At 34.9% G+C, this 25,526-nt stretch overlaps 2 protein-coding genes across 3 annotated transcripts; both read right to left on the bottom strand.

Moving 5' to 3' along the window:
* Positions 1-127: 127 nt before the first annotated feature.
* On the bottom strand, positions 128-2,888 carry LOC112783240 (mitogen-activated protein kinase kinase kinase 1). The gene is made up of 8 exons (XM_025826086.3): positions 1,958-2,888; positions 1,646-1,730; positions 1,475-1,537; positions 1,190-1,347; positions 1,021-1,093; positions 863-922; positions 666-776; positions 128-565 (listed from the first exon to the last, which is right to left on the bottom strand). Exons 1-8 carry the CDS (start codon positions 2,692-2,694, stop codon positions 353-355), a joined length of 1,500 nt encoding a protein of 499 aa, XP_025681871.1. The 5' UTR covers positions 2,695-2,888; the 3' UTR covers positions 128-352.
* Positions 2,889-15,976: 13,088 nt separating this feature from the next.
* On the bottom strand, positions 15,977-18,395 carry LOC112786929 (uncharacterized). 2 transcript variants are annotated; one of them, XM_025830302.3, is made up of 5 exons: positions 17,798-18,395; positions 17,572-17,721; positions 17,128-17,463; positions 16,904-17,017; positions 15,977-16,644 (listed from the first exon to the last, which is right to left on the bottom strand). In XM_025830302.3, the coding sequence occupies exons 1-5, from the start codon at positions 17,975-17,977 to the stop codon at positions 16,228-16,230; spliced, it is 1,197 nt and encodes a 398-aa protein (XP_025686087.1). In that variant the 5' UTR covers positions 17,978-18,395; the 3' UTR covers positions 15,977-16,227. The 2 variants fall into 2 exon arrangements, with proteins under 2 accessions (XP_025686087.1, XP_025686089.1); XM_025830304.3 differs by having other exon boundaries at positions 17,572-17,718; positions 17,798-18,195.
* Positions 18,396-25,526: the final 7,131 nt, after the last annotated feature.

Below are 25,526 nucleotides of genomic sequence, written 5' to 3'. Positions count from 1 at the left end.
CTTCTATTTTTCTTCTGAGAGTTGGTGAGTAAAAGAATATGCGATATTGTCCTTTATGCAAGAGATCTTTAGCCAATTAATTATAGGTTTTAAACTATGTAATGTTCATGATATTCTTACCTGAGTATTTTTCTTTGTAAAATTGAAAATCCACTTAAGACTGGTAGTTATTTTCCTACATTTCATTTTTTACCTTCTGAATGACAGATGTAACTCTGCAAAAACACACAAAAAATAAAATAAAATAAAATAATGCTGCTTATCTGTGTCAGCTACCTATTTTTCCTCTTAGCTAGCTATTTACATTTCAACTCCTATGGCAACACTATATCCTGTTGGTAACTGAGGGGTCTTAAGACAGAAGAAGATTAATGCGTGGAGAGACAAGACTTATGGGAGATAGAAGTGGCCTCTTTACAAATGGATGATCCAACAGCTGAGTAGCAGTTGGCCTTTTACTTGGATTCACTTGTAAGCATTTCATTATGAAATCTCTTGCATCTTTTGATAATGTTTCAGGAACTGGAGGTGCTTCACCCCTTCCAATCCGAAATAGCGCTTGCATCTGTTTTAAGTTTTAACAAAAAATTTCAACATATTACTATCTATCATCCTCAGTTTTCATCCATGTCTATATATAGTAAATTAATAAATGTTAGACATACTCCTTCTAAATGAGAATAAGGAGGTTGCCGTGTTAACATCTCCAAAACTGTACATCCTAAGCTCCATATATCAGCTGCTAGTCCATAACCACGGTTTCGTAAGTTAACAACCTATCATCCAACAATGCAGAATTTTTGTTAGTAACATTAATTTTCAAGTAGATTAAAAATGATTGAAACTACATGCAGAGACAAACCTCAGGGGCCATCCAATATGGAGAACCTTTGCTTGATTTAACATCGTTTAATTTAGTTGCCTGATCAACACATAATTGATTGTTGTTAGCATTTGGAAATCACATTTTTAAGATGTAGTTAGCAGCTATTTGGAAATTGTTTTGATAAAGAAAGGCACCTTTGCCAACCCAAAATCTGCAAGCTTCACGGATCCATTTGCATCAACCAATATATTAGCACACTTGATGTCCCTAAAAGAAATTCGATTTTTTTTTTTCATTAGAATATTGCAGGTGTAAAATCATTATTACATTGCAGTAAGATAGAATTAAAAAGTTCAATGTTACCTGTGAACCACGTTACGATCATGGAGATACTTCAAACCACTTAGAATCTGTCTTGTGTATGCCGAAACCTGAGAATCCTTTAAACGATACTTTCTATAAAGACTTGCCAATGATCCTTTTGTTACAAGCTCGAGAAAGATGTATAGCATGTTATTGTCCTGAGAAATAAAGATTAAAATACAATCATCATTTACATAATCAAACTACAACAGTTTGTATAGAGTTGCCACATTAGCTCAATAGATAAAGAACTAATATTTATTCAGTCAAAAATTTCGAGCATACCTTGTCTGTGCCAAGATATCTAACTATGTTCTCATGTTCAAATTGACTCAGAAGATATATTTCCTGAAAAGAAGGCCACAAAATATTCACACAATCAAACATTGACTTGTAAGATGGAATGTACTAATATAAGCTTTAGATGAAAAGAGTTGAGTGATTCTGATTTCTGACCTGTTGAAGTTGGAAAATGCTCTGTTTGCCCTGGCTTCCTTCATCCAACAAAGATACCTCCTTCACCGCAAAAAAGAATCCATCACTGCCATAAAAGATTTATCAGCTATTGGTAAGGGAAAATTAACTAACTGAATCTGCCCCAAAGTAAATTCCCAAATAGTAACTAATTGCTAGTGCTTAGACATATTAAGCTAGAAGAAGATGACTTGAGTTTTCTAATATTAGTATTTATGGCAAGATATTAGTATCTAAAAATGACTTGAATTGAAAGAAGATGGAAGCGAAGAAACTCAAGAAAGGAATACTCACTCGGTAAAGCCTTCATAAACCGTTCCAAATGAGCCTTTACCAAGAATCTCGCCCTTTTGCCACGACATAAACGTTCTCCTAAAAGAACCATTTGGAGACACGTTATGAACATTTGACTCGCCAACAACATCATCGGAAACCTCACCACTAGCAACATCACTATCATCATCATCAGAAACATCAAGGTCCCCACTCTCTTCAAAGTACCTTTCATCTTGTTCCCTCGAAGGTGAATCCACAACATCAACATCATTGTCATCATCATCAAATGGTGGCCGCAACATCACCGGTGGAGGCCTAACACCCTTGATGCCCCCACCATCAAGTTGCTGAAAGCTTAGATTTTTCAGCCTAACATCGACATTGAAGCCAACCCCAGATTCAGTTTTAGGTGGAATTGGAAGTGGGGCTTGGTGTTCATGTGCTTCATCAACAACCTGGAGGTTGATGATGTTCTTGGTGGTGACAGGGGAAGGAGAAAGGCGAGACCTTTGGGCTTTTTCCCAAGCTGCGGTTGGAATAGAAAAGTCTTCGGGTCCAGAGAGACCGAGGGTGCGGAAGATGAGGTCAAACTCGCCGTCGTCGATGCCCTTGACCCTGAAGCTTTTTTGGTGGTTCAAAGAAGGAGGAAGGTCAATGGAGGAAGGGGTGAAAGAAGAGGAGACTTTGTAAGTGATGTTCTTCATGGCGTTGCGGCGATCGAGGCGTGGCTTCAAGCGCTTACCCTGTACCTCCATTGTTGGTCTCTGTGAAAGCTCAAAGCTCTGTTCTAAGCTGAAACAGAGGATGTCAGAAAGAGAAGAAAAAGAGAGAGACGGCAGATTGGAAGAAAGCGCAAAAGAACAATGGTGTAAACTGTGTCGGATAAGTAAATTATTGGGCAATGATTGTACTTATATTACCAAAGATAAGGAGAAACCTCGTTTAGCCACGTGGCTTCATCAGCGGAATTCAAGGCAATACCCTGTTCTTGTCTTGTCTTGTCTTAACGCAGTTAATAGAGGTTCTTTTTCTTTCGTTGACAATGTTTTTTTCTATAAAAATATTATCTGCAAATAAAATCAACCGCTAAATTAATCATATAATTCATTATCAATATATATTTATATTTTAATATGGTTATATCTTTTATCATGTTAAATATAGAAAATATATTAAAATTATAAAATATAAGTTTTCATAACATTTATGTGTAAAAATATATATAAATTAAAATAAAAAAAATTTAAAATAAATAATCTTAATTAGTGATCTTAAAACCCATATAATAATTTTATTAGAAAAATTAAAAAAAAAATCAAAATCGTATATCCCCTATAAGAACTTTTGATTTTTTGTTATAAATTATGTTTAATATCAATCCAAAAATTTGGAAAGAATTAAAATAAATTGGTTTAATTTAATTCTTGTTTTTTCTAAGACGATTGAATTGTTTTTTTTTTTAATTATTTTTACAATCAAAGAAAGTATATCTTACATGTTTTATATATGTTTCATAAGAATGTAATACAATTACGAGGATATACATTTTTTTTAAATTTGAATACATTTTTATTATTATATGAGAGAATTTCTCCTTGTACAAAACTATAGTAAAAATACTTTAAAAATTTTGGGGCTTTGAGGAAATAAAAGTTATTCTTTTGTTTTAAAGGAAATATGCATTCAAACAAATGTTTTTAATGTGGTTTTATTTTAAGAAATATTGTTAAAGTAAAGGTTCAAATTCGTAAGATTATTTGTTCTTAGTCACTTTAGTTATTTTATACTTTTGTTATTAATAATGTCAAAATTTGTTAATATGATATATTAAATAATATTATAATACATATTTGATAGTTTTAATTGGTTTTTAATATACTAAATTTATAAAATTAAATCAAATTAACTTTAAATTAAAATATTTCAATACTTCTAGATCTCCTTTAAATTAGAGTTAATTTTATTTTAATTTCATAAATTTATCATATTGTCAATTAATTAAAACTACAAAGTGTATGTTGTAATGAGTATGATATTACTTAATGTATTATATTAGCACATTTTAACACCTCAATAACAAAAATAACAAAATAATTAAGATAATTAACTTAAAATTTTTGAAAGATAAATTTAATTAAAAAATTTAAAAACTAATTTAAAAAATAAATAGTCTTTTAATTGGTTGCTAATATAATAAATTTATAAAACTAAATTATTTTAACTCTAAATTGAAATATTTCAATGCCTCTAGATCCTCTTAAATTAGGGTTAATTTGATTCTAATTTTATAAATTTATCATATTATCAACTAATTAAGACTACAAAGCATATATTATGATGAGTATGATATCACTTAATATGTCACATTAATACATTTTAACGTTATCAACAACAAAGATGATAAAATAACTAAAATAACTATCTTATTAAAATATTTAAAAGACAAATTTAATTAAAAAAATCTTTTAAAAATTAATTTAAAAAACAAATAATTTTTTAAACACAAATTTAACTATTTACTCATATTACACAACATCATAACTTTTAGATAAATATAAAAATCTTATTTTATAGAATTGTCAAAAGTCCTGATTATAGTTTTTCAGTCGAATTCTTGAAGAAAAAAAAATGTGTCAGTTTGAACTCCACAGGTTTTGAATTCAATCTCTGTCGTTTTATACATCACTCTCATTGTAAAAGTTGATAACATGCATGCATTCTTGCACGTTTGTATACATTTATGTTATTTGAATCCGGAATCAAATTCCCATACGCTTAATCCGTGAACTTTGACGATAATTTTTAACAAGATTAAGAACTAATCAAGCATAATTAATGTTTGAGTTCTTTCCATTTCACACTGAGCCGCCAATTTGTGCCAGACCCAGACAATGATCAATGAAACACCAATAACATGTTGCATACATACATACATACATACATACATACATACATACATACATACACATACACTTGTTTAGACCAACAGATTATGAAATAAATATCTACCTCACTATGACACTATCTCTGGCTTATAAAGTCTTAACATCGATTCAACTATCCTACATACGTGTACGGCTACCTACTGCATGACGTACTATTGATTGTAACTTGCAATTTTTTATTTCTATTTTTCAAAAAATCTTTAAATGCTACGAAATTTAAATATGAACTAGGCTTATTGGGTGTATATAATATTCTCTTGTAGAATCGAGTTTGGCCATCAAAATTATATTCCTTTTTTACCCTAACAAGATACTCTGATTTCACCCTAACAAAATTAAAATGTCTTTTTTGCTTCACCAAAATGATTTAATTCCTATGTTAGTATTTTACTCTTTTAATTTACATTTGTGCAATACACCAATATAACATCTATTTAGAAAAAAAGGAATCTATCTTATTATAAGCCTATGGGGCCTTTTAGCACATTCAAAAGCTTTTTTTTTTTTTTGCTTTCCACTCCCTCCCAAAAAAGAATAATAAAGAAGGTGAAGAAAAAGCTTTTTTCTTTTCCTCTCGCCATTAAGAAATAATAAAGCGGGATGAGGATGTTGGACTCAGAAAGCGTATATATAATTCAATATTCATTGTTATGATCCAACATTTGTCAATTGTGTTTGTGTACTAATCTAACCATAAAATGTAGAATTTAATATTTGTTTTGACTTGTAACCTGGTACTCCAGAATCTTCCCATGCTAATATGGTAAATACCTATTTAGTTGATTCATAGAATATATATTTTAGGAAATATTTCAAGTTCATCAAAGAGCACCAGTGTTTCAGTTGTTTTAACAGTTAATTTTAATTAATATATATTATATATTTTTTTTAATTCAGATCAACAGTTAAAATAATTAGAACACTGATACTTCCAATAATACACTTGAAATATTTTCTATACTTTATTTAATGAGAAGCTAGCCTCCTTGAGAAATTAAGAATATAAAAATTAAACCATAATTAAGATATAAGACTATAAAAATCAAAACATAATTCTTCCCTTAACTTTTTTTTTATTTAATATATTTTTATTTATTTCTTTGCTATATTCATTTATTTATTCATTCATTTTTTACCATGACACTTTATTTTTGGCATTAAAATGGGATTATTAAAAGCTCAAAAACTCAAATACAAACAAGTCGGAAATAAGAATGTCTCTTTTTCATCGTCAAAAAGTGTTCACCACTTCTATAGAAAGGGTATCCCACTATCCCAAAAGTATGGTAGCGTTTGGTGGAGAGATAGAGACGGAAAGACTGAGACTGAGAGACAGAAATTGAGAGCCAGAGATTAAGAGACAGAAATTGAAATAAATCTCAGTATTCTGTTTGGTACAAAATGGGAGACAGTAATTGAAACAAGAATGAAACTCTAATTTAATTTGCACAAAGGGTAAAATTGAAATTAGGGTATTTTAGGTATAAAATGTTGTTAAAGTTTCAGTCTCCATCTCTAAAAATTTTAGTTCCCTATGTCTCCATTTTTTGGAGGTACTGAAATACTGAAATTTTGGAGACAGACAAAAATGTTAGTATCAATATCTGAACTAACATGATACTAAGTCTCAGTCTCTCAGTACCTCAAAACAAACGCTACCTATCAGCTTAAGTTTTTATGCGTGATACAACCGTTATACGTCGGTTACGAATTATAGCTCGACAAATCTCTTTTTAAATCGACACATTAACTCTGCCGACTTTATGACATTAAACCTCTATGATCGGTTACACAGAAACGGCCAATTCAGACCCAAACGATCATCACCTCCGAGTTATAAAACGAGCAGTCGAAGTTGAAAAGGTAGATCATCGTTCTATGTTTAAAAACTCTCCATATAATTCTCATTAACTGACTTGAGCGTCGGAGTGCTTTTTGCAGGTCCTCCCCCTCTTGTTTCACTTGGTGGTCGGGACGTGTTACGGTTCACTCACAAGGTCGGCCAACCCACCTCCCGTGAAGAGATATAGCTCGGCCACAACCAGGCAAGAACATTTGGCGCCCACCGTGGGTCCGAGGGTTTAGAAAATTTTCTTTACAGGCCCCAAACACCCTAACGTTTAATAATGGCTGACGCGCCTCCTCCTACTATGTCCGAACTCCTTCGGATGGTAACCGAGCTTCAGCAGGCAAATCAACGCATGGCTGAGGCAAATCAACGTATGGCGGAGGAAAATCAAAGAATGCAGCAACAAATTTAGCAAATAACCAACGCTCGCCTTGAGCATAACGACAACCATCATGAGCGAAATGCCAATGATGAGCGTCAATCCCAACCGACGCATGTTTCGGAGACTCCTCAGGACGATGAAGGCGGAGGTCCTCATAATAACGAAACCTCGCCGAATGACGAGGAAGATGAACCTGACAACTCGGCAGGGCCTTTCACAGCTGAAATCATGAATTTTCAACTACCTAGACAATTTACATTGCCGACGACTTTAACTCCATATGATGGCTTAGGAGATCCAAAACAACATATCAAAAAATTCCGATCTATCATGATCGTTAACGGTGCATCTGATCCTATTTTATGCCGTTGTTTTCCATCCTTTTTAGATGGTCCTGCACTTGACTGGTTTTGTTCTCTGCCTGCAGATTCAATCTCACGTTTCCAGGAGTTAGCCAAGCAGTTTGAAGATCATTTTGCAGCATCAGCAATATATTTGCATGATTCCGACTACTTGACGACTATTAAGCAAGGCCCTCAAGAAAGTCTGAAGGAGTACATTACCCGTTTTACTAAGATAGCTATGCACATCCCCGATTTTCATCCTGAAGTACATCTCCATGCCATTAAAAGCGGCCTCCGACCAGGAAAATTTCAGGAAACCATCGCAGTAGCCAAGCCGAAGACCTTGGCCGAGTTTCGAGAAAAAGCAAAAGGGCAAATCGATATTGAAGAGCTTCGACAAGCCCGCAAAGCCGAAAAGTCGTCAACTACTAAAGACGATGATAGGCCCTGAGACAATAAGAAGAGCTTCAGACCTACTCCCCGTTATGAGACGTACACCCAGTTTAACGCGAAGAGAGACGATATCATTAAAGAAATTTTGAATTCCAAATTGATTAAACCTCCTCGAAAAGCTGGCAGTTATTCCGAACCAAAAAATGTCGACAAATCTAAGTATTGCACATTCCATCAGAAGTATGGTCATACAACCGACGAATGTGTGATCGCCAAAGACCTCTTAGAGCGCTTAGCAAGACAGGGACACCTTAATAAATTTATTTCAGGTCATATGCAGAAAAGAGCTATTCCGACTTCCGATCCAGCCCCTGTAGGAACATCTTCATCATCAAAGGACAAAGAAAAAGCCCCTGCTCAACCTAGGGGCATAATCAACTGCATCTCGGGCGGTTATGCCGGGGGTGGCCAAACAAGTTCGGCAAGAAAACGGACATACAGGGCCATGTTGGCACTTGGAGCTACAACCAACAGTCCTCAACCAGTGCAAGAAGTTCCGGAAATGACTTTCTATCAGACCGATTTTAACTGCCAAGATACCAACCTGGATGACCCCGTTGTCATCTCCATCCAATTAGGCGATTTAATAGTTTGGAAAGTGCTGCTAGACCCAGGCAGCAGTGCTGATGTACTATTTTTTACTACATTTGAAAAAATGAAGCTAAGTACTAACATTTTACAACCATCTGCAGGAGACTTGGTCGGATTTTCAGGAGAACGCGTTCTAGTCATGGGTTCAGTGTGGTTGCAAACCACACTCGGTGAGCAGCCTTTATCTAAAACGCATGACATCCAGTATCTTGTTGTTGACTGTTTTAGCCCTTATAACCTTATCTTAGGAAGACCTTTTTTAAATAGATTTACTGCAATTTTATCCACCGTTCATTTGTGTGTCAAGTTTTCTGTGCAGGACAATATTGTGGCAACGATCCATGGCGACTTGCAAGAAGCTCGGTATTGCTATAATACAAGCCTAAAACCTATCAAAAGAAATAGCGAGCGACGTATAAACTCTATCAATGACGAGCAGCCAATACTGGCCGAGCTTGATCCAAGAGCCGATTTTCAAGATCGTCCTTCGCCGAATGAAGAGGTAACAAAGCTCATGTTAACTGATGACCCAATGAAGTTCACTTTCATAGGATCCTCTATAAAAGACGAGGAAAGGGAAAAGCTCGTCCACTTTTTGCGAGAAAACATCGATCTATTTGCTTGGACATCTGGAGACATGCCAGGCATTGATCCATCTGTTATCACTCATAAACTGGCACTGAACCTGGCAGCCCGACCAATATCTCAGAAAAAGTGAAATCTTGGAAACGAGAAGCGGCTAGCATCCATGGCTGAGGCTAAAAAGCTCATCGATGCAAATTTCATCCGAGAGATCAGGTTTACAACTTGGCTAGCCAACATCGTCATGGTAAAGAAAAATAATGGTAAATGGCGCATGTGCGTCGACTTTACTGATTTAAATAAAGCATGTCCTAAGGATGCCTACCCTCTGCCTTCTATCGATACTTTAGTAGATAACTCTTGTGGTTATGGTACCCTGAGTTTCATGGACGCATACTCTGGTTACAACCAGATCCTTATGCATCCATCAGACCAAGAAAAAACAGCCTTCATTACTGAATATGGTAATTATTGCTATAATGTCATGCCTTTTGGCTTAAAGAATGTAGGTGCAACATATCAGAGACTGATGAACAAGGTCTTCGAACAACAGATAGGTCGGAATACTGAAGTGTATGTCGACGATATGGTCGCCAAGACGAAGGTCGGCCACTCCCATATTGAAGACCTTACCAAAATTTTTGGCCAAATCCGAGCTTATAGCATGAGACTCAACCCGGAGAAATGTGCCTTTGGTGTTCGAGGGGGAAAATTCCTCGGCTTTATCCTCACTAGCCGAGGAATTGAGACAAATCCTGAAAAATGCCAAGCAATCCTTGACATGACGAGTCCTACAAACATCAAAGAGGTTCAGCGATTAACAGGGCGGTTAGCAGCGTTATCCAGATTCCTACCATGCTTGGCGTCCAAATCACTCAGCTTTTTTCAATGTTTGAAGAAAAAAACGACTTTCCAATGGGATGAACACTGTGAAACGGCCTTTCAAAGTCTAAAGCGATTTCTTTCCGAACCCCCTGTTTTACAGAAGCCTAAGGTCGGCGAACCATTATATTTATATTTGTCAATTACTGATATGGCGATTAGTTCTGTCCTTGTTGCAGAAAATGAGAAAGCTCAACGCCCGGTTTATTTCGTGAGCAAATCATTACAGAATGCCGAACTTCGCTATCCGAGATTAGAGAAGCTCGCATATGCCCTAGTATTTTCGGCAAGGCGTTTACGTCCCTATTTTCAGAGTCACACTGTCAATGTTAGAACTTCTCAGCCACTACGACAAATACTCACCAAGCCCGAGCTTGCAGGAAGGTTGATCAAATGGTCCATTGAACTCTCAGAGTTTGACATCAACTATCAACCACGAGGATCCGTCAAGTCGCAGTACCTAGCTGATTTCGTGGCCGAATTCACAGGATCAAACTCGGATACAGACACTGTAAGTTGGAAACTATTTGTTGATGGAGCCTCAAACCCTCATGGATCTGGAGCAGGAGTACTTTTGGAAAATGCTGAGGGGATTGTTATTGAACATTCTCTTCGATTCTCATTTAAGGCCAGCAATAATCAAGCCGAGTATGAAGCCCTATTAGCTGGGCTCAGGTTAGCAATTGAACTGCATATTGAAAATTTACAAGTTTATTGTGATTCTCTTTTAGTTGTTCAACAAGTAAATCAGAGTTTTCAAACTAAGGATCCAATTTTATCAAAGTATTTGGCTATTGTTAAAGACCTCATGCATCATTTTTCAAAAATTGAAATTAACCATATAGCAAGAGATCAAAATCACAATGCAGATATCTTATCTAAGCTAGCTACCACTCAGTCACACACTGCATCACTTCTACAATCCACTCTTCATGAACCGAGCATAAATATAATTAGCATCTTTCATATAGACAATGAGGACAGTTGGCAAAAGCCATACATTCATTACCTTAAAAATGGAGAGCTCCCACAAGGGTTACCAGACCTTAAAAAATTCAAACGACAGGCATCTTTCTTTACATTGCTGAATAATAAATTGTACAAGCGAGGTTATTCTCGACCATTATTAAAATGCTTAGACAGGTCAGAGGCCGACCTAGCCTTAGCCGAGGTTCATGAGGGAATCTGCGGAATACATTCAGGAGCAAGAAGTCTAGCACAAAAGATTCTTCGTGCTGGTTTTTACTGGCCGACCATATGGGAAGACAGTCAGAAAAAGGTCCGAACATGCGACCACTGCCAAAAGCACGCCCTGATTATTAATATTCCCGCCGAGGATTTGCATCAGTCAACGGTAAGCTGGCCATTTAATCAGTGGGGAATGGATATTCTGGGACCTTTCCCCACAGCCCCAAGACAGGTAAAATATTTAGTTGTCGCAATTGATTACTTTTCTAAATGGATCGAAGCTCAACCCCTAGCCAGAATTACATCGGCTCAAATGATATCATTTGTTTGGCAAAGGATAATTTGCAGATTTGGTATACCTCGTCACATCATAACTGATAATGGTCGCCAGTTTACCGACCATAATTTTCAGTCTTTTTTACAGAATTTAAAGATTAAGCAGCATTTCTCCTCAGTAGAGCATCCTCAGTCCAACGGTTTAGCCGAAGTTGCCAACAAAGTCCTCCTCCAGGCTTTAAGGAAGAAGCTCGATGACGCTAAAGGGCTATGGGCCGAACTAGTCCCAGAGATCTTATGGGGATATAATACCTCAACACACTCGACAACTAAAGAGACACCATTTCGTCTGGTATACGGATCGGAAGCGATGATACCAATTGAAATCTCACAGGGCTCCTTAAGAACAAAAAGCGAGGATCATGAACATGCTCGGCGAGCCGAGCTTGATTTAATTGAGGAGGTGCGGGTCGCAGCGGCCATAAATCATAAGGCTTTGCAACAGCGACTAGGTCAACACCACAATAAAAGGGTAAAACCAAGATTTTTTCATGTCGGGGACTTAGTATTGAGGAAAACCGAGGAAGCACGAAGACCGCGTATGCATGGCAAACTCGCAGCGACATGGGAAGGCCTTTACAGAATCAATCAAGTACTCGGCAGAGGAGCATACCTTTTGGAACAATTAGATGGAACTAAACTTCCTAGCACTTGGAATGTGAATTCTTTAAAGCAATATTATAGTTAACATACTGCAGAGGGCTAGTACTCTTTTTTCTACCTCGAGATTTTTCCCATAATTGGGTTTTGCTCAAGGAGGTTTTAACGAGGCTAGCTTACCTAGTTCAGGATGTAAAGGTACTGCATCAAAACAATACTTATTTTCTTCTTCTTATGAATTATTTTGTTTATGATAATCCTACGCTATATACCTATCAATTCACAAAAAAGTAACTTATTAAAATGAAAGTCGCATTCGTATCAAGTGCGCAAACACAACAGCTGATAATCTTTCAGCACATTGCAATAATCAAACCCCATATGGGGATATACGCCAAAACTTTTTGGAAAAAGTCCATACAAATATATTATCAAACAAACAAGATACCAGTCATTAAGGGGATTATAAATACCCTACTCAAAATAAACAGTCTTTATGAGAGTATTCACATCTCTCAACTATCATAATATCGCATAACTTAAATATAAATATAAATACTTCAAATATTTCTTAATCGGCCAAATTTTTATCCCCCTCCTCCTCCACGACTTCTTCGTCATCAACTAGCTGACCATTCCGAACTACCTTGCTCGGATCCATAGCAGCGAAATCCTCTTCAAGATGCAAGAACTTCGCCTGAATAACAGCGCGTTCAAAGCCCTCGGCGAAAGCATCGAGGATTTCAGCTTCACGGCTGGACTCCATATGCTTCAATTTCGATGTTACCTCAATGATTTGGTCACTCATTGTGGACAGTTCGTTTACCTTCTTTCCTAGAGACTCTACCGCTCTTTCGTGTTCCTCTTTCTCAAGTTTCAGTTTTTCTTTCGCAACTGACAGCTCCTTTTTCAGCTCGGTAAGAACAGTTTCCTTCGATTTGACTTGTTCCTTTAGGTCAGCAACTTCTAAACTACTCTCAAGTATCCTCTTATGCCTTTTTTCTTGACTTCGTCCAATACTGACTAGCCGAAAACCCAAAACCTGTTCAAACAGCAAAAATTTAATTACTCCAATATTCTTAAAAAATACACATACACATGTATAAAACCCAACTGACCTGCATGAATTGGTCTATGCCAACATCCCCAACCTCTTCAATACGGGCAACGTCGGGAGCAAACTGAACAATTTCATCTGCCAAGACGTTGAAAGGGAACTTTTTATCCCACACAGAGGAACCATCACCCTCCTCTTCAAAAGAATGAAGTTTTTTTGCTTAACAGTAAAATTTGATAATTCACTTAATGGTACCACCTTATCCCCTTCCTCTAGATTAATCACTTCAGATTTTCTCTTCTTGAAAACAATCCCCTTCTTCTTCTGTGCCGGTTGATTCACTTCAGCCTCACCTTCTACCTTCTCAACATTTGAAGAGGACCCCTCAAAGTTCTTCATTTTGAACCGAGCCCTCATGCTCGAAGCAGAAACTCCAGGATATCTCCCACCTAATAAACAAAACAGTAAAACAAAGACCGTTAAGCATGATGAAAAACAAAAGATAAATCTAACATAGGTAGCACAAACAACGCCTCACCGAAATATTGAACAACAGAAGCTCTATCCTCTTCCCAAGGAAGCAGGTCCGACACAGATACTAAACCACCCCGATCAACCATTTCCATAAAAAAAACTTATTATGCACTCATTCCGAGGTGTTATTAGCTCGGGACCTAAGATATGATTAGGTTGACAGCACCAGTAAAGGGGAAATTTTTCCCCAAGATTTTCATCTAAATAGAATAGAAATTCTTCATCCACAGACTTTACCTTGAAAAATATTTTCTTAAAATCTTTGAAAGAAGATTTATATAGTTTGAAAACAGAAAACCCAGGGGTACTGTTCAGGTTAATCCAAAGGCCTTTCCATACACCCTTTACTTGAAACAACGAAAAAAACAATTCTAAATCATGCTCAATCTCCAAAAACTCCATTACAATTTGAAAACATTTAACAAACGCCCATCCGTTAGGATGGACTTGAGAGGGTGCACAATTCATTTGGGTTAACAAATCACATTCAAAACTCGTAAAAGGCAGTTTTACAAACAGTTCCTCAAGAACACAACTGTACATATAAAAGTTTTCAAAATCTTTCTTTCTGTGAAAAACTCGATCCATGCGGTTGCATGGCAATAACTCAACATGAAAACCTGGTCTGACCATCTTTGACAGGTTTAGTCCTTCGACACTCTCTCTGTCAAAGAACAGAGAGGCCCTTATTTTCACATCACCATCAACCCACTCATAAGAATCATCATCTTCTATCTTAGGTAAAGCTTTTGCCTTTTTGTCACTCATTTTCCCTTTTCTCAAAGCTAGAAATCAGAAAGACAGCAAGTAAGAAATTACAGTTACTAACCTCTTCTACTCATTATTTTTGAAGAAGGTTGCAGTTCAAGCAGTAGCTATGATCCCACGAAAAGCGTAACGTGAAAAGAAAAAATTCTCTTTCCCATTCATTTAATGAAACTCTTTCAGTTCCAAGTTTTAATCATGGCCATTAACCCAAAACCCACTTGCAACGGTTCCAAACCTACTTAGGAACTTGAGCCTTGCATTGAGAAGTGTTGACAATCATTAATTCATGCTACCATGACCGTTACTGTTCATTTAAATAATAATTTTTATCAGCATTATAAGAAAATGAGTCAAGTTGAACTGGGGGATCCTTCTTTACTCCGAGCTATAATTCAGCTATATGGATTCAAAAGCTCAACCTGCCTCATTTAAAATACAGGCTAAGCTTGGGGGCTGTGATACAACCGTTATACGTCAGTTACGAATTATAGCTCGGCAAATCTCTTTTTAAATCGGCACATTAACTCTGCCGACTTTATGACATTAAACCTCTATGATCGATTACACAGAAACGGCCAATTCAGACCCAAACAATCATCACCTCCGACTTATAAAACGAGCAGTCGGAGTTGAAAAGGTAGATCATCGTTCTAAGTTAAAAACTCTCCATATAATTCTCATTAACTGACTTGAGCGTCGGAGTGCTTTTTGCAGGTGCTCCCCCTCTTTTTTCACTTGGTGGTCGGGACGTGTTACGGTTCACTCACAAGGTCGGCCAACCCACCTCCCGTGAAGAGATATAGCTCGACCACAACCAGGCAAGAACAATGCGCAAGGTAATTTGCACATTTATTATTTTTTCTAAAGATATTTACAAAAATGAATTTTCCTTTCAGTTGTGAATATTTTTTATGAGGGGCATTGGGATGATTAGCTAAAATCTTCTCTATAAATATTTAATATTTTTTTTTACCGTGACACTTATTTTTACAGAAATAAATAAACAAGAACATTAGGACTTTTTTTTTTTTGTCAAGTGGATTGGACAGCTCCCAATCCTAGGCATTACTACACCCATGTTTCACACACACACAACACACTCACACACTACCATGGGTATCATGAGTTTTTAAACCAACAACCAGCCTCAGCTGGAATTTGAACCCGGGTGCAGCGTTATATGAGGTGGACAGGTATACCAACTGTGCTGGGCCTCAGCTGCGACTTTTTAAAAGGATCTTTTGGGTCTCAAATGAGCATTATTACTTAAAAGAACCCTTTTTCAATCTGCTTTTATACAAAGCCCACCTCAGGATTAAGCCCAACGAAAATCAAGTCCATGGTTTGTTTCTGCACCTTTTTGCAACCTCAATATAAGCATTGAGAATTAATGAATTGTAGATGATGAGAACCTATCTACATTTATTTGTGCATTAAAAAAAATCAGAGTGATGATTACCAAACGTATAAAAGTATCCTACAACGTAAAATACCAAATATATATACACGACAAACAAAATTGAAAATGCACAATAATAATATGTTATTAATTAGACACACTTGCATGTACATATATCGTATACAGTTGAAGAAATTAAAGACTTACAATACTTTTAATTGATATAATAATACTAAAACATAAGAAAACTACACTAATATATAGCTGCTACATTAAGAAAACATCAACAGTAATGTTTACTTTGTGTTCAAACAGAAACTCACATCAACCTCTCTTTTACTTTATTTTTCTCAATAAAATATATATGATGAATATCAATCAATTGGGCTTAACGTTTCTGGAGAGAGATTCTATGATCCAGTTACTGGTGTTGTTATTAGAGGTACCTGCAGTAGCAAATAATGATGAATTGGCTACATTACCACCGTGATGATGATGATGGCTTTCTTTATTATTATTATTGGTGAAGAGAGTTGTTATGGCTGCCGCAACCGCAACCTTGAACTTGTTAGGATCTGAGGCTATTGCCGACACGTTATTATTATTAATATTAATATTATTATTGGTGATCCATGGAAAGTGAGGTTGTGATGCAGAGACACCATGAGAAAGGGCAAAGGAAGCAGGTGCAGAAGCTGTTGCGGCCATGGCAGTTGCACCCACCGGCAGTGGATGATTATGTGTCCCTTCATACGTTGTGATTAGTATTGACATGTCATCCAAGCATCTTTGCACCTATTAATTAAATTATCATATAAACATTACACTATACTATCTAATTCATTCGAAAGATACGATCAAAACTAAAATACAGACGTCTTCATGGAAATTTTTTTTTTTTTTTTTTTTATCAAAGATAGGAGACTCAAATCCGCAACCTCTTAATTGAGTATGGGGAGACTATGCCATTTAAGCTATAACTCATTAGCATCTTCATGGAAAATTGATAGTTAAAAATTATTATATAAAGATATCTGTATGTGAGTTGTTATACCTGTTTTCTAACGGGGCAACCCGGGGCTACGGTGCAACGATAATAAGCTCGAGGGCATGGATTCCCTTTTGCAATTTTTTGGCCATATTTTCTCCATTGGCACCCATCATTCATCTGTATATATATCATAATCCATCACACACTAGTTGAAACTATGATATCTGCTATTCAAATTAATATGATGCTTAGAAATGGTGATGAGAGTGAGTATTAGTACTACTGACTTTGGCTTCCTCGCATCTGGCTCTAACAGAAACCCTAGGTTTTCTGTTTGGAGTAGTGGTGGAAGCTGCTGCAGAAAGATTATGATGATGAGTAGTGATAGCAGTATCATCATGTGTTGTTCCCCTTATTATTAACTTGTTCTGCAGTGATGCTGATGATGATGATGATGCAAAACTTGAAATTAGTTTTTCATTAATAATATTATCTGTGACCCTCCCTTGTTGATGAATCCTCCATGATGTGCTACTTGTATTATTCAACCTCAGTGACAAACTCAGTTCATCATCATCATCATGAATTGTCGGTGATGCCCTTTGGACAGAAATTTCAAGATCCTAAATTATATATGTTTATATATTAATATATAATAGCTAGCTAGTAGTAATTAATAAATAAAACAGGGAACATATTTCGATAAAGGAAATTAAAATTGGTCCATGTACCTTGATGTGTTTGTTATTATAATTGTTGGAAATTTTCATTTGGAGATCATAGTAGTCTTTCATAGTTTGTTCCACCAGTTTCCTCAGAGCTTTATTCTCCTCTTTGATGCGATCCATCTCCATTTGTAACACATTCAGGTCCTCCTCCTGCTGCCAAAATCATCATGCACAATATATTATAAGAGTGTAACATTGTTAATTGCATTGAAAAGAATTATTATTGCACCTCTCTAGTTTTATAGTTCTTGTTGTCTTGCAAAGATACAACATCTTCTTCTATTTCTCCAGCTTCTAATTGCAGCTGTGTTTGTTTCATTTCTTCCTCAACATCAACATCAACATCGTCCTCTTGTTTGTTTTCTTGTTCTTGCTCGGCATCTATGTGCAAAGAGAGATCAGTTTTCATCTTTGTTTTGTGTTGAAGAATATAATATCTATGGTTCCATATAAATGGTGAGGCACCAAAGTCAAATCCCTCATCTCACACAAAGGACACATCTATGCTTAGCTTTGACTTTTAATGCTTCTCTTAATTAAAAGTTTACAAAACCCAATTGAATCATATTAAGTTAATTAGTAACTCTATCTACTTTATTTTAATTACTAAGATCAATAGAGGCCAGTGGCCAGTGGGCTTGCTAGCTAGCTATCTTATAATTAGAATTTAGAACCCTAACCATCACAAAAAGACAACACTGTCCCTTGATTACACGGAATTGAAGCATATTCCTTCAACTCTACTTTGACATTAATAGCAGAATCATAGGCTTTTTCCTCATTAGTTTAGAGTAGGCTACGTGATTAAGCCGTCTAACCCCACACACATGCATTAGAAAATGATACTAAGAAGTTAATTAATAACATTATTAGGTAGGGCATGCACATGCCTACACTGTACTTGATTAGAATTTAGAAGGGTTGATCCTCCACATTCCATGCGTTGAACTTTCCAAGCAAGTACCGCACGCTCTTAAAGCTGCTGCTACCTCTTATTACATGTTAGTCAAGGCCACCTTTATTCGTATATTATTAATTTTACAATTAGAAGGTGTTATATATTATTTTTTTATTATAACTAAAATTAAATATTTTTTTAAAATTAAAAAAAATTCTTTTTTTATCTCTCTTATTCTTTTATTCATTTTATCTCTCTTATATATCATTATTAATGATTAATTATAAATTTGACAATCAAAATCTACAACATGACATTCTCTAATTAAAATCAAATTAAATTAAAATTAAAATATAGCTATATTATATATTATATTTATATATTACTAACTAATTTAATAACTAAAATGTGTCCCATAACACTTTCTTATTAAAATTTAAAAAAAATATTTTTCTCTAAAATTAGTAAACCTCCTTCTTCATTCTCTTATCTACCTCTCTTTTTTTCTATTTCTCTCTATTTTTTTCACTCTATATATAATTTATAATTTATATTTTATATTAATAATTTGACAAATCAAAATATCTCACCAAATATTTTTTCATTATAATTAAAATAAAATTTTTTCTTAACTTCCAAAATTAACAAATTCTCTCTCTCATTCTTCTTCTTTATCTTTCTCTTTCTTTTCTCTCATTCTCTATTTTTCTCTACCTTTCTATTCTACAAAAAATAAAATTAACAACATAATATAATTTAAATAAAAAATATCATTATATATGTATATATTTTATTTAATTTTAAATTTTTACTGTTTATCTTTTTAATTTATATTTTTATTTTTTTTCTTCAAATATTTATTACATATAATTTTTAAAAAAATATTAATATTGTGATTAAAAGTTAGAATCAAGATTTAAGTATTTTAAAAAAAATTGAGTTGATTTTATAACTATTAATATAAATTTTTTTATGCTAATATCTAATTATATTTTTATATATATAGAAAAAAAATATTATTTTTAAATAACAAGCATAAAAATTAATTATTTCTATTTGTGTAAAAGACTTAATACATAATCAAATATAAAAATATACACATTAAATTCTTTTAAATTTTAGATAACAAATGTTAAAATTAATTATTAATAAAAAATTAAACTATTTTGTATGAAAATAACAACAAAAAAATTTATTATTTAATTTTTTATTTACAGAGGCTCTAGTCTTAACTTTTTGTTCCTTACAACTAACCTTTTTATAAAAGTAGTTTAGTGTTACAAATTTTTTTGTGTCATTATTTATAATGTGAAAGCTGATATAATTTTAAAAGATTTATATTTTCTTAATATTATTACTGATAAAAATATTAGTTCATATATAAAGATATACATATATATAGCTCCTTCCATATATATTCTCTTTTTCTCGCCGCATATATTGCTAGGCCAGGCATGCAGGCGCAATATTGTAATTTTGCAGTGGACAGATAACCTAATTACTTAATTAGTACACATATTTGTAGGGAGGAATCCGTTTATGTGTCTGCCAACAGAGAACAATTCGACAAGATTCATTTTGAGTAAACCTTTTTAAGTTGAAATAATTAAGAGAGGGTACCGAGATTAATTTTAATTTGTGTAACCGTTGAATTTTAACTAGAGATCTGTCATCATGCACGGAAATGGAATAAGATCCCCGCACGAAATCTCATATAACGATATAAGAATAAAAGTAAACTTTGGGAATATTTAATATATTAATTAGATCTTGAAGTTGTCAACTTGTTGCAAGACCTCATACAACCTATGTTTATTATTTATTATTATCTTCGTTACCTCCCACAACAATCCCACGTGACTAATACACATTCTAATAATCAACACCATTAAACCAAATTATGTATATTAAAAAGAAAGAAAAGAAAAGTCTGTTTGGTGTTATATATAGTAAACGATAATTAAACGCTAGCAATTACGTAAATGATTATGAAATATATATTGTTATATAGTTGGACCATGTTCTCTGTGGCCATATAATATCTTAGCAACGAAAGAATGTTTATCGCCTGCGTACATGTAAATTTCTTTCATTATTTTTTCTTTTAAATTGAAACAATAATATATGATAATGAAGCAACTTGGCACAAGAATGGAGTGCAGAAGCTAGTTATACAAATTAATATTAAGAGGATAGGAGTGAATTGACGATTAATTAAGAGCTGGAATTATATATATTGTGAAGTCAACATTAATAAAGAACTGAAGAAAGCATAGATAAGTAAAATTTTTTATTTTTTATGTTATTTTTTGATGGAACATGAGATGTGGCTGCGGCGCCGGTTGCTGGCTTGCTGCCAAGTGAGTAGTAATTTATTTTATCCCACTTCCATATCATCTTATCGAGCTCATTCATCATGTTATATATATATTTTATTAAAGAAAAAGTTTAAGACCAACAACTTTCTTAAATTTTGGCCAGCATGTAACCACAAAAAAAAAGTGAACCATTGAATGAAATCTCACACCATTAAAACCATCATTGATGGTTATTTGATGGCTATAAATCACAAAAATTGCTGTCCCTAGTATTCCTCTTTTATTAATAATTAAAGACTATAATAATTAAGACTTTAATCGTTCACTTCTATATATAATATATATAAGCTAATTAATTTAGTTGTCTAAGGTTTTCTTTCCAAACAACTTGTTATCTCCTCTATCGGGTACCTTTTTTAATTCTTTTCTTATTGTGCTACTTGCTGTTAGGTTTCTAACTTAAAAAAATATATATATATTTATATCATAATTTTTATAGTATAATAAATAATTTCTTATTTTCTATTTTTTATTAATTATTTCTAATATTAAAAATAAAAAATATGAAAAAAAATTGAACATTCCTATTTTATCCTTGTTAATTTTGTGATTTTTTTTTTTTTGGACTTGGTGTGATTTTGTTTTTTAACTCTAACTTCTTTTTTTGGAATTTTTTGTGGCTTGATGATCAAGATTTTGATTGGGTTTGGAAAATGGAAATTAGTTCAGTCCTTAAGGCCTGAAAGTCGTATTACAATAAGTTAAAAGTGCAATGGGCTTTGTTGATAATAAACCAAAAATAATAGTTGTAATGTTAAACAAAAATCGTGGTGGTGATCTTTTATTTTTTTTTTTCAAAGTCAGATAATTTCATTCATGAAATAAAAGAAATATATAGGTGTTTATATATGGGATAAATAAAAGAAATAGGAGACTCTTAACGCTCTACTATAAAGGTAACATCATATAATAATCTAATAAGAGAGATAAAAAAGTAAAGTACTTATTAATTAGGAAGTGGGAATTTGTTGAAACTCTTTCTGCAGGTTCACAGCCGATACCATTATCTCTTTCACACTAGTTGATACATTATTAAAGATGAACATGTTCCCAGTCTTCCAAAAGGACCAACGCAAAATCACCATCATCATTCTTTGAGAGGAGCTATTGGGTTGGGTACGCAAGGCTCCCATTCTCAAGTTTCATTCAACATAGAAATCAGAGTTTTCGGTGCTCCTTCTAGTAGCTGGTAAGTTCATTTTTGACCAAATTTTCTTTGATTTTACACAATGGAAGATGCAATGATTTATTATTTCTGGAAATTGTAGGCATCTTCGGCAGATAGGTTGAATCGATGGGATGCGATGATGAAGCTTTTGCAACACTGGAAGCTTTTCATGGAAGCCCCTCCAGAGAAAAATCTTAATCTTTCTTGAGATTTTCAGCTTCCATAGTTCTCGCCACAAATTTTCTTGTCTCATAATCTCTGGACAAAATTCAATGGGAGGATGTGAGAATCCATAAGCCACACGGTACCCAGTACTCACTTCATACAAACCACTTTTATTAAGGGCCCAATAAATTTTATCTTCTCCACCCCCAATTGTTGTTGTTAGCACACGCTGACTAGTGTCTTAAAAATACTTCTAATTAGAGTTTCATTCTACTGACCATTAGAAAGTATTAAGTCTTTCACCATCAATAGTGGTTGATTTTGTAGATTGGAAGTTTCAGATGAAGAAACAACATAAGGATGTGGAGGAGCAAGCCAAGGATCACTGAAGGTTCAGATACTGGATCCATTACCAACTCGCCAAACCAGCCCCTTTTCAACAACCTTACGCCCTTCCAATATGCTACGTTACCCCACGAAAGTACTGTTCTGAACTCTGTATTTATTATAGAACTGTATCGAAATATTTACCTTTGAGGAGTCTAGATAGGAGTGATTGAGGCTGAGAGATAACTTTCCAACATTATTTTGCTAATAGCACCAAATTCTGAGCCCTTAGGTCCTTAAAACCTAGTCCACCTTCCAATTTCGGTCTTGTCATAGTATCCCAACTAACCCATGTCATTTTTCGCTCTGTACCTTTTTGACCCCACAAAAATTGGGAGAATATGTTGTGAATCTCCCTAATTAAAGTGTCAGGAAGACGGAAATATGATAATGAATAAATTGGGATAGCCTCCCCAATAGCTTTGATTAGAACATGCCTGCCTGCAAAGGAGAGAAGTTTTCTTTTCCACCCTTGAACTCGCTTTCTCACCTGTCCTTGATTTCTCCGAAGGTAGCCTTTTTTTTATTTTTGGACTGTAGATGGAAGACCCAAATATTTATCTTGTGCACCAATATGATCAATTTTCAATTTTCGAGCTAGTAGTAATCGAGCAGCGGGAGGAGTATTATTACTAAAGAATAGAGCTAATTTATGCAAATTAACTTTTTGGCCACTGAACCCCTCGTATGATTGAAGAAGATTGAGAATATTTTCACAACTGTTTTTTGATGCTTTGCAAAAAAGGAATGAGTCATCCGCAAATAATAAATGATTAACAGTAGGACATCTTCGGTTGATTTGACTACCTTCAACGAGACCATTTTGCTTTGCCTTATTTAGCAAAAAGGATAATCCTTCTGCACAGAAAAGAAAAAGGTATGGAGATAGAGGGTCTCCTTGACAGATACCTCTATTTGGTTTAAAAAAACCAAAAGATTGACCTTCAACAACGACAAAGTAAGAAACTGTAGTCTCCACCTCCTGTATCCAACCAATCCACCTATATTCAAATCCCAGCTTCTCCAAAATGAACCAAAGAAAATGACACTTAACACGATCATAGGCTTTGCTCATATCCAATTTAACAGCCATTTCACTCGATAAGCCCCTCTTCTTTGTCTTTAGATAGTACATACATTCATGATCGACTAGGACATTGTCTGAAATCAATCTACCCTTAATGAAGGCACTTTGATTAGGGTTGATCAGCGAAGTCATAAATTTCTGTAGCCGATAGGCTAGTACTTTAGAAATAATCTTATACACAACTGAGGAAAGGCTGATGGGTCTAACCTATGTCATATCCTTTGCATCAGGAATCTTAGGAATGAGACAGATTTGTGTATGGTTGAAGCTCTTTAGTAGTCTACCACTGACAAAGAAACTGCGGACAGCCTTAAAAACATCCTCCCCTACTAAACTCCAGTAGAATTGAAAGAATTTAGCCGTAAATCCATTATCACCAAGGGCGCTCTGGGGGTGAACACTAAAGACTGCACGTTTTACCTCATCAAAACTGATCGGTCTAGTTAATTTTCTGTTCATGGTTGCTGAAACTTTGGTTTTAAAATCTTCGAATGCATGTGCCGGATTAGCTTGGTTAATCGATGTGAAGATATCCTTGAAGTATGTTTCAGCTACTTGTGCAATTTTCTCACGGGTGGTAGCATACGTACCATCATTCTTTTCCAGTTTTCAAATTTTATTTCTCCAAATTCTGGATTGGAATGATTGGTGAAAGAAAATTGTATTTCTATCTCATTCTTTTAGCCATTTTACACGAGATTTCTCCCTCCAATAGCTTTCCTCCCTATAGTAAGTATCCTCAAGTTTATTTTTCAAGGCTTCAACCTGTTCTCCCCTTGTAATACCCTCCTCTCTGAGAATTTCAAGTTGAGATGTGAGTTCACCAATGTCTTTCTTCGAATTAGATTTGTTCTGCTGCTGCCATTGAACAATACGGTGCCTACAATGCTTCAATTTTTGAGCCAAAACAAACATTGCTGAGCCATCCACCCATTCTTTCCAAGCTTCAGTGATAATTATCTGAATTTATTCTAAATCACACCATCTCTCCTGAAACTTAAACCTCCGATTAGATTTTTCTATGACCGAATTTGTATCAAGAAGGATAGGCGCATGATCTGAACCATTTTTTGCGAATCAAGACAGCGAGCCTGATGAAAAACAATCCATCCACTCACTGTTTGCAAGTGCACGGTCAAGCCGCTCCCTAATTTGGTCCTGCCCTCGTCGCCTATTAGTCCAGGTGAACCTTCTCCCAATCTTACCCAAGTCCTTCAGTCCACCACCATCAATAAAATTCACAAATTCAGAAATAGATGAAGTTGATTTTAACCCCCTCATTTCTTCTCATTGAGGCTCACTATAGCATTAAAATCACCTATAATTATAACTTTTCCAAAGAAACCTTGTATAAAAGAGGAAGGTTCTGTGTATTGGGTAGATCGAATCCTATCCAAACTATTTAAATGTACCTTAATCAGCCCCCAAGAATAGTTCAAAGCATGATCAGTTACCTTGACAGCTATGAAAAACTATTTTTTAGCAAGAATCTCAACCGTTGTGCCCTCTTTCCATGCTAAAGCCAATCCACCAGCTGTATCCGTCGGACTAACAATTCTCCAATTCGTAAAATGACAAGATCTCAACTTACTTTCTACCAGACGAGATTGATTTTTTGTTTCACATAGAAACACAATCTCGGGGGAGTAGGATTGACACATCCTTTTAAGGTTATGAACTGTCAGGGGTCTTCCCAAACCCCGATAATTCCATGAAAGAACTCTCATGGTGAATTAAAAGGAAGGAATAAAGAAGGGAATTATTCTGTTCGAGTCCAACCGAGGTATAAGGCTCCTTTCGCGACTACTCGGTCTTGGGATGAGTTATACGTCGTCTTGGAGAGGGTGGTGGAAAACCTCGGCAATACGAAACATG

This window comes from Arachis hypogaea, chromosome 20 (assembly GCF_003086295.3).
Source record: "Arachis hypogaea cultivar Tifrunner chromosome 20, arahy.Tifrunner.gnm2.J5K5, whole genome shotgun sequence".
NCBI classification, from domain to species: Eukaryota; Viridiplantae; Streptophyta; class Magnoliopsida; order Fabales; family Fabaceae; genus Arachis; species Arachis hypogaea.
Note: the sequence above shows the minus strand (reverse complement) of the source record. Positions and strands in the feature narration are given on the sequence as shown.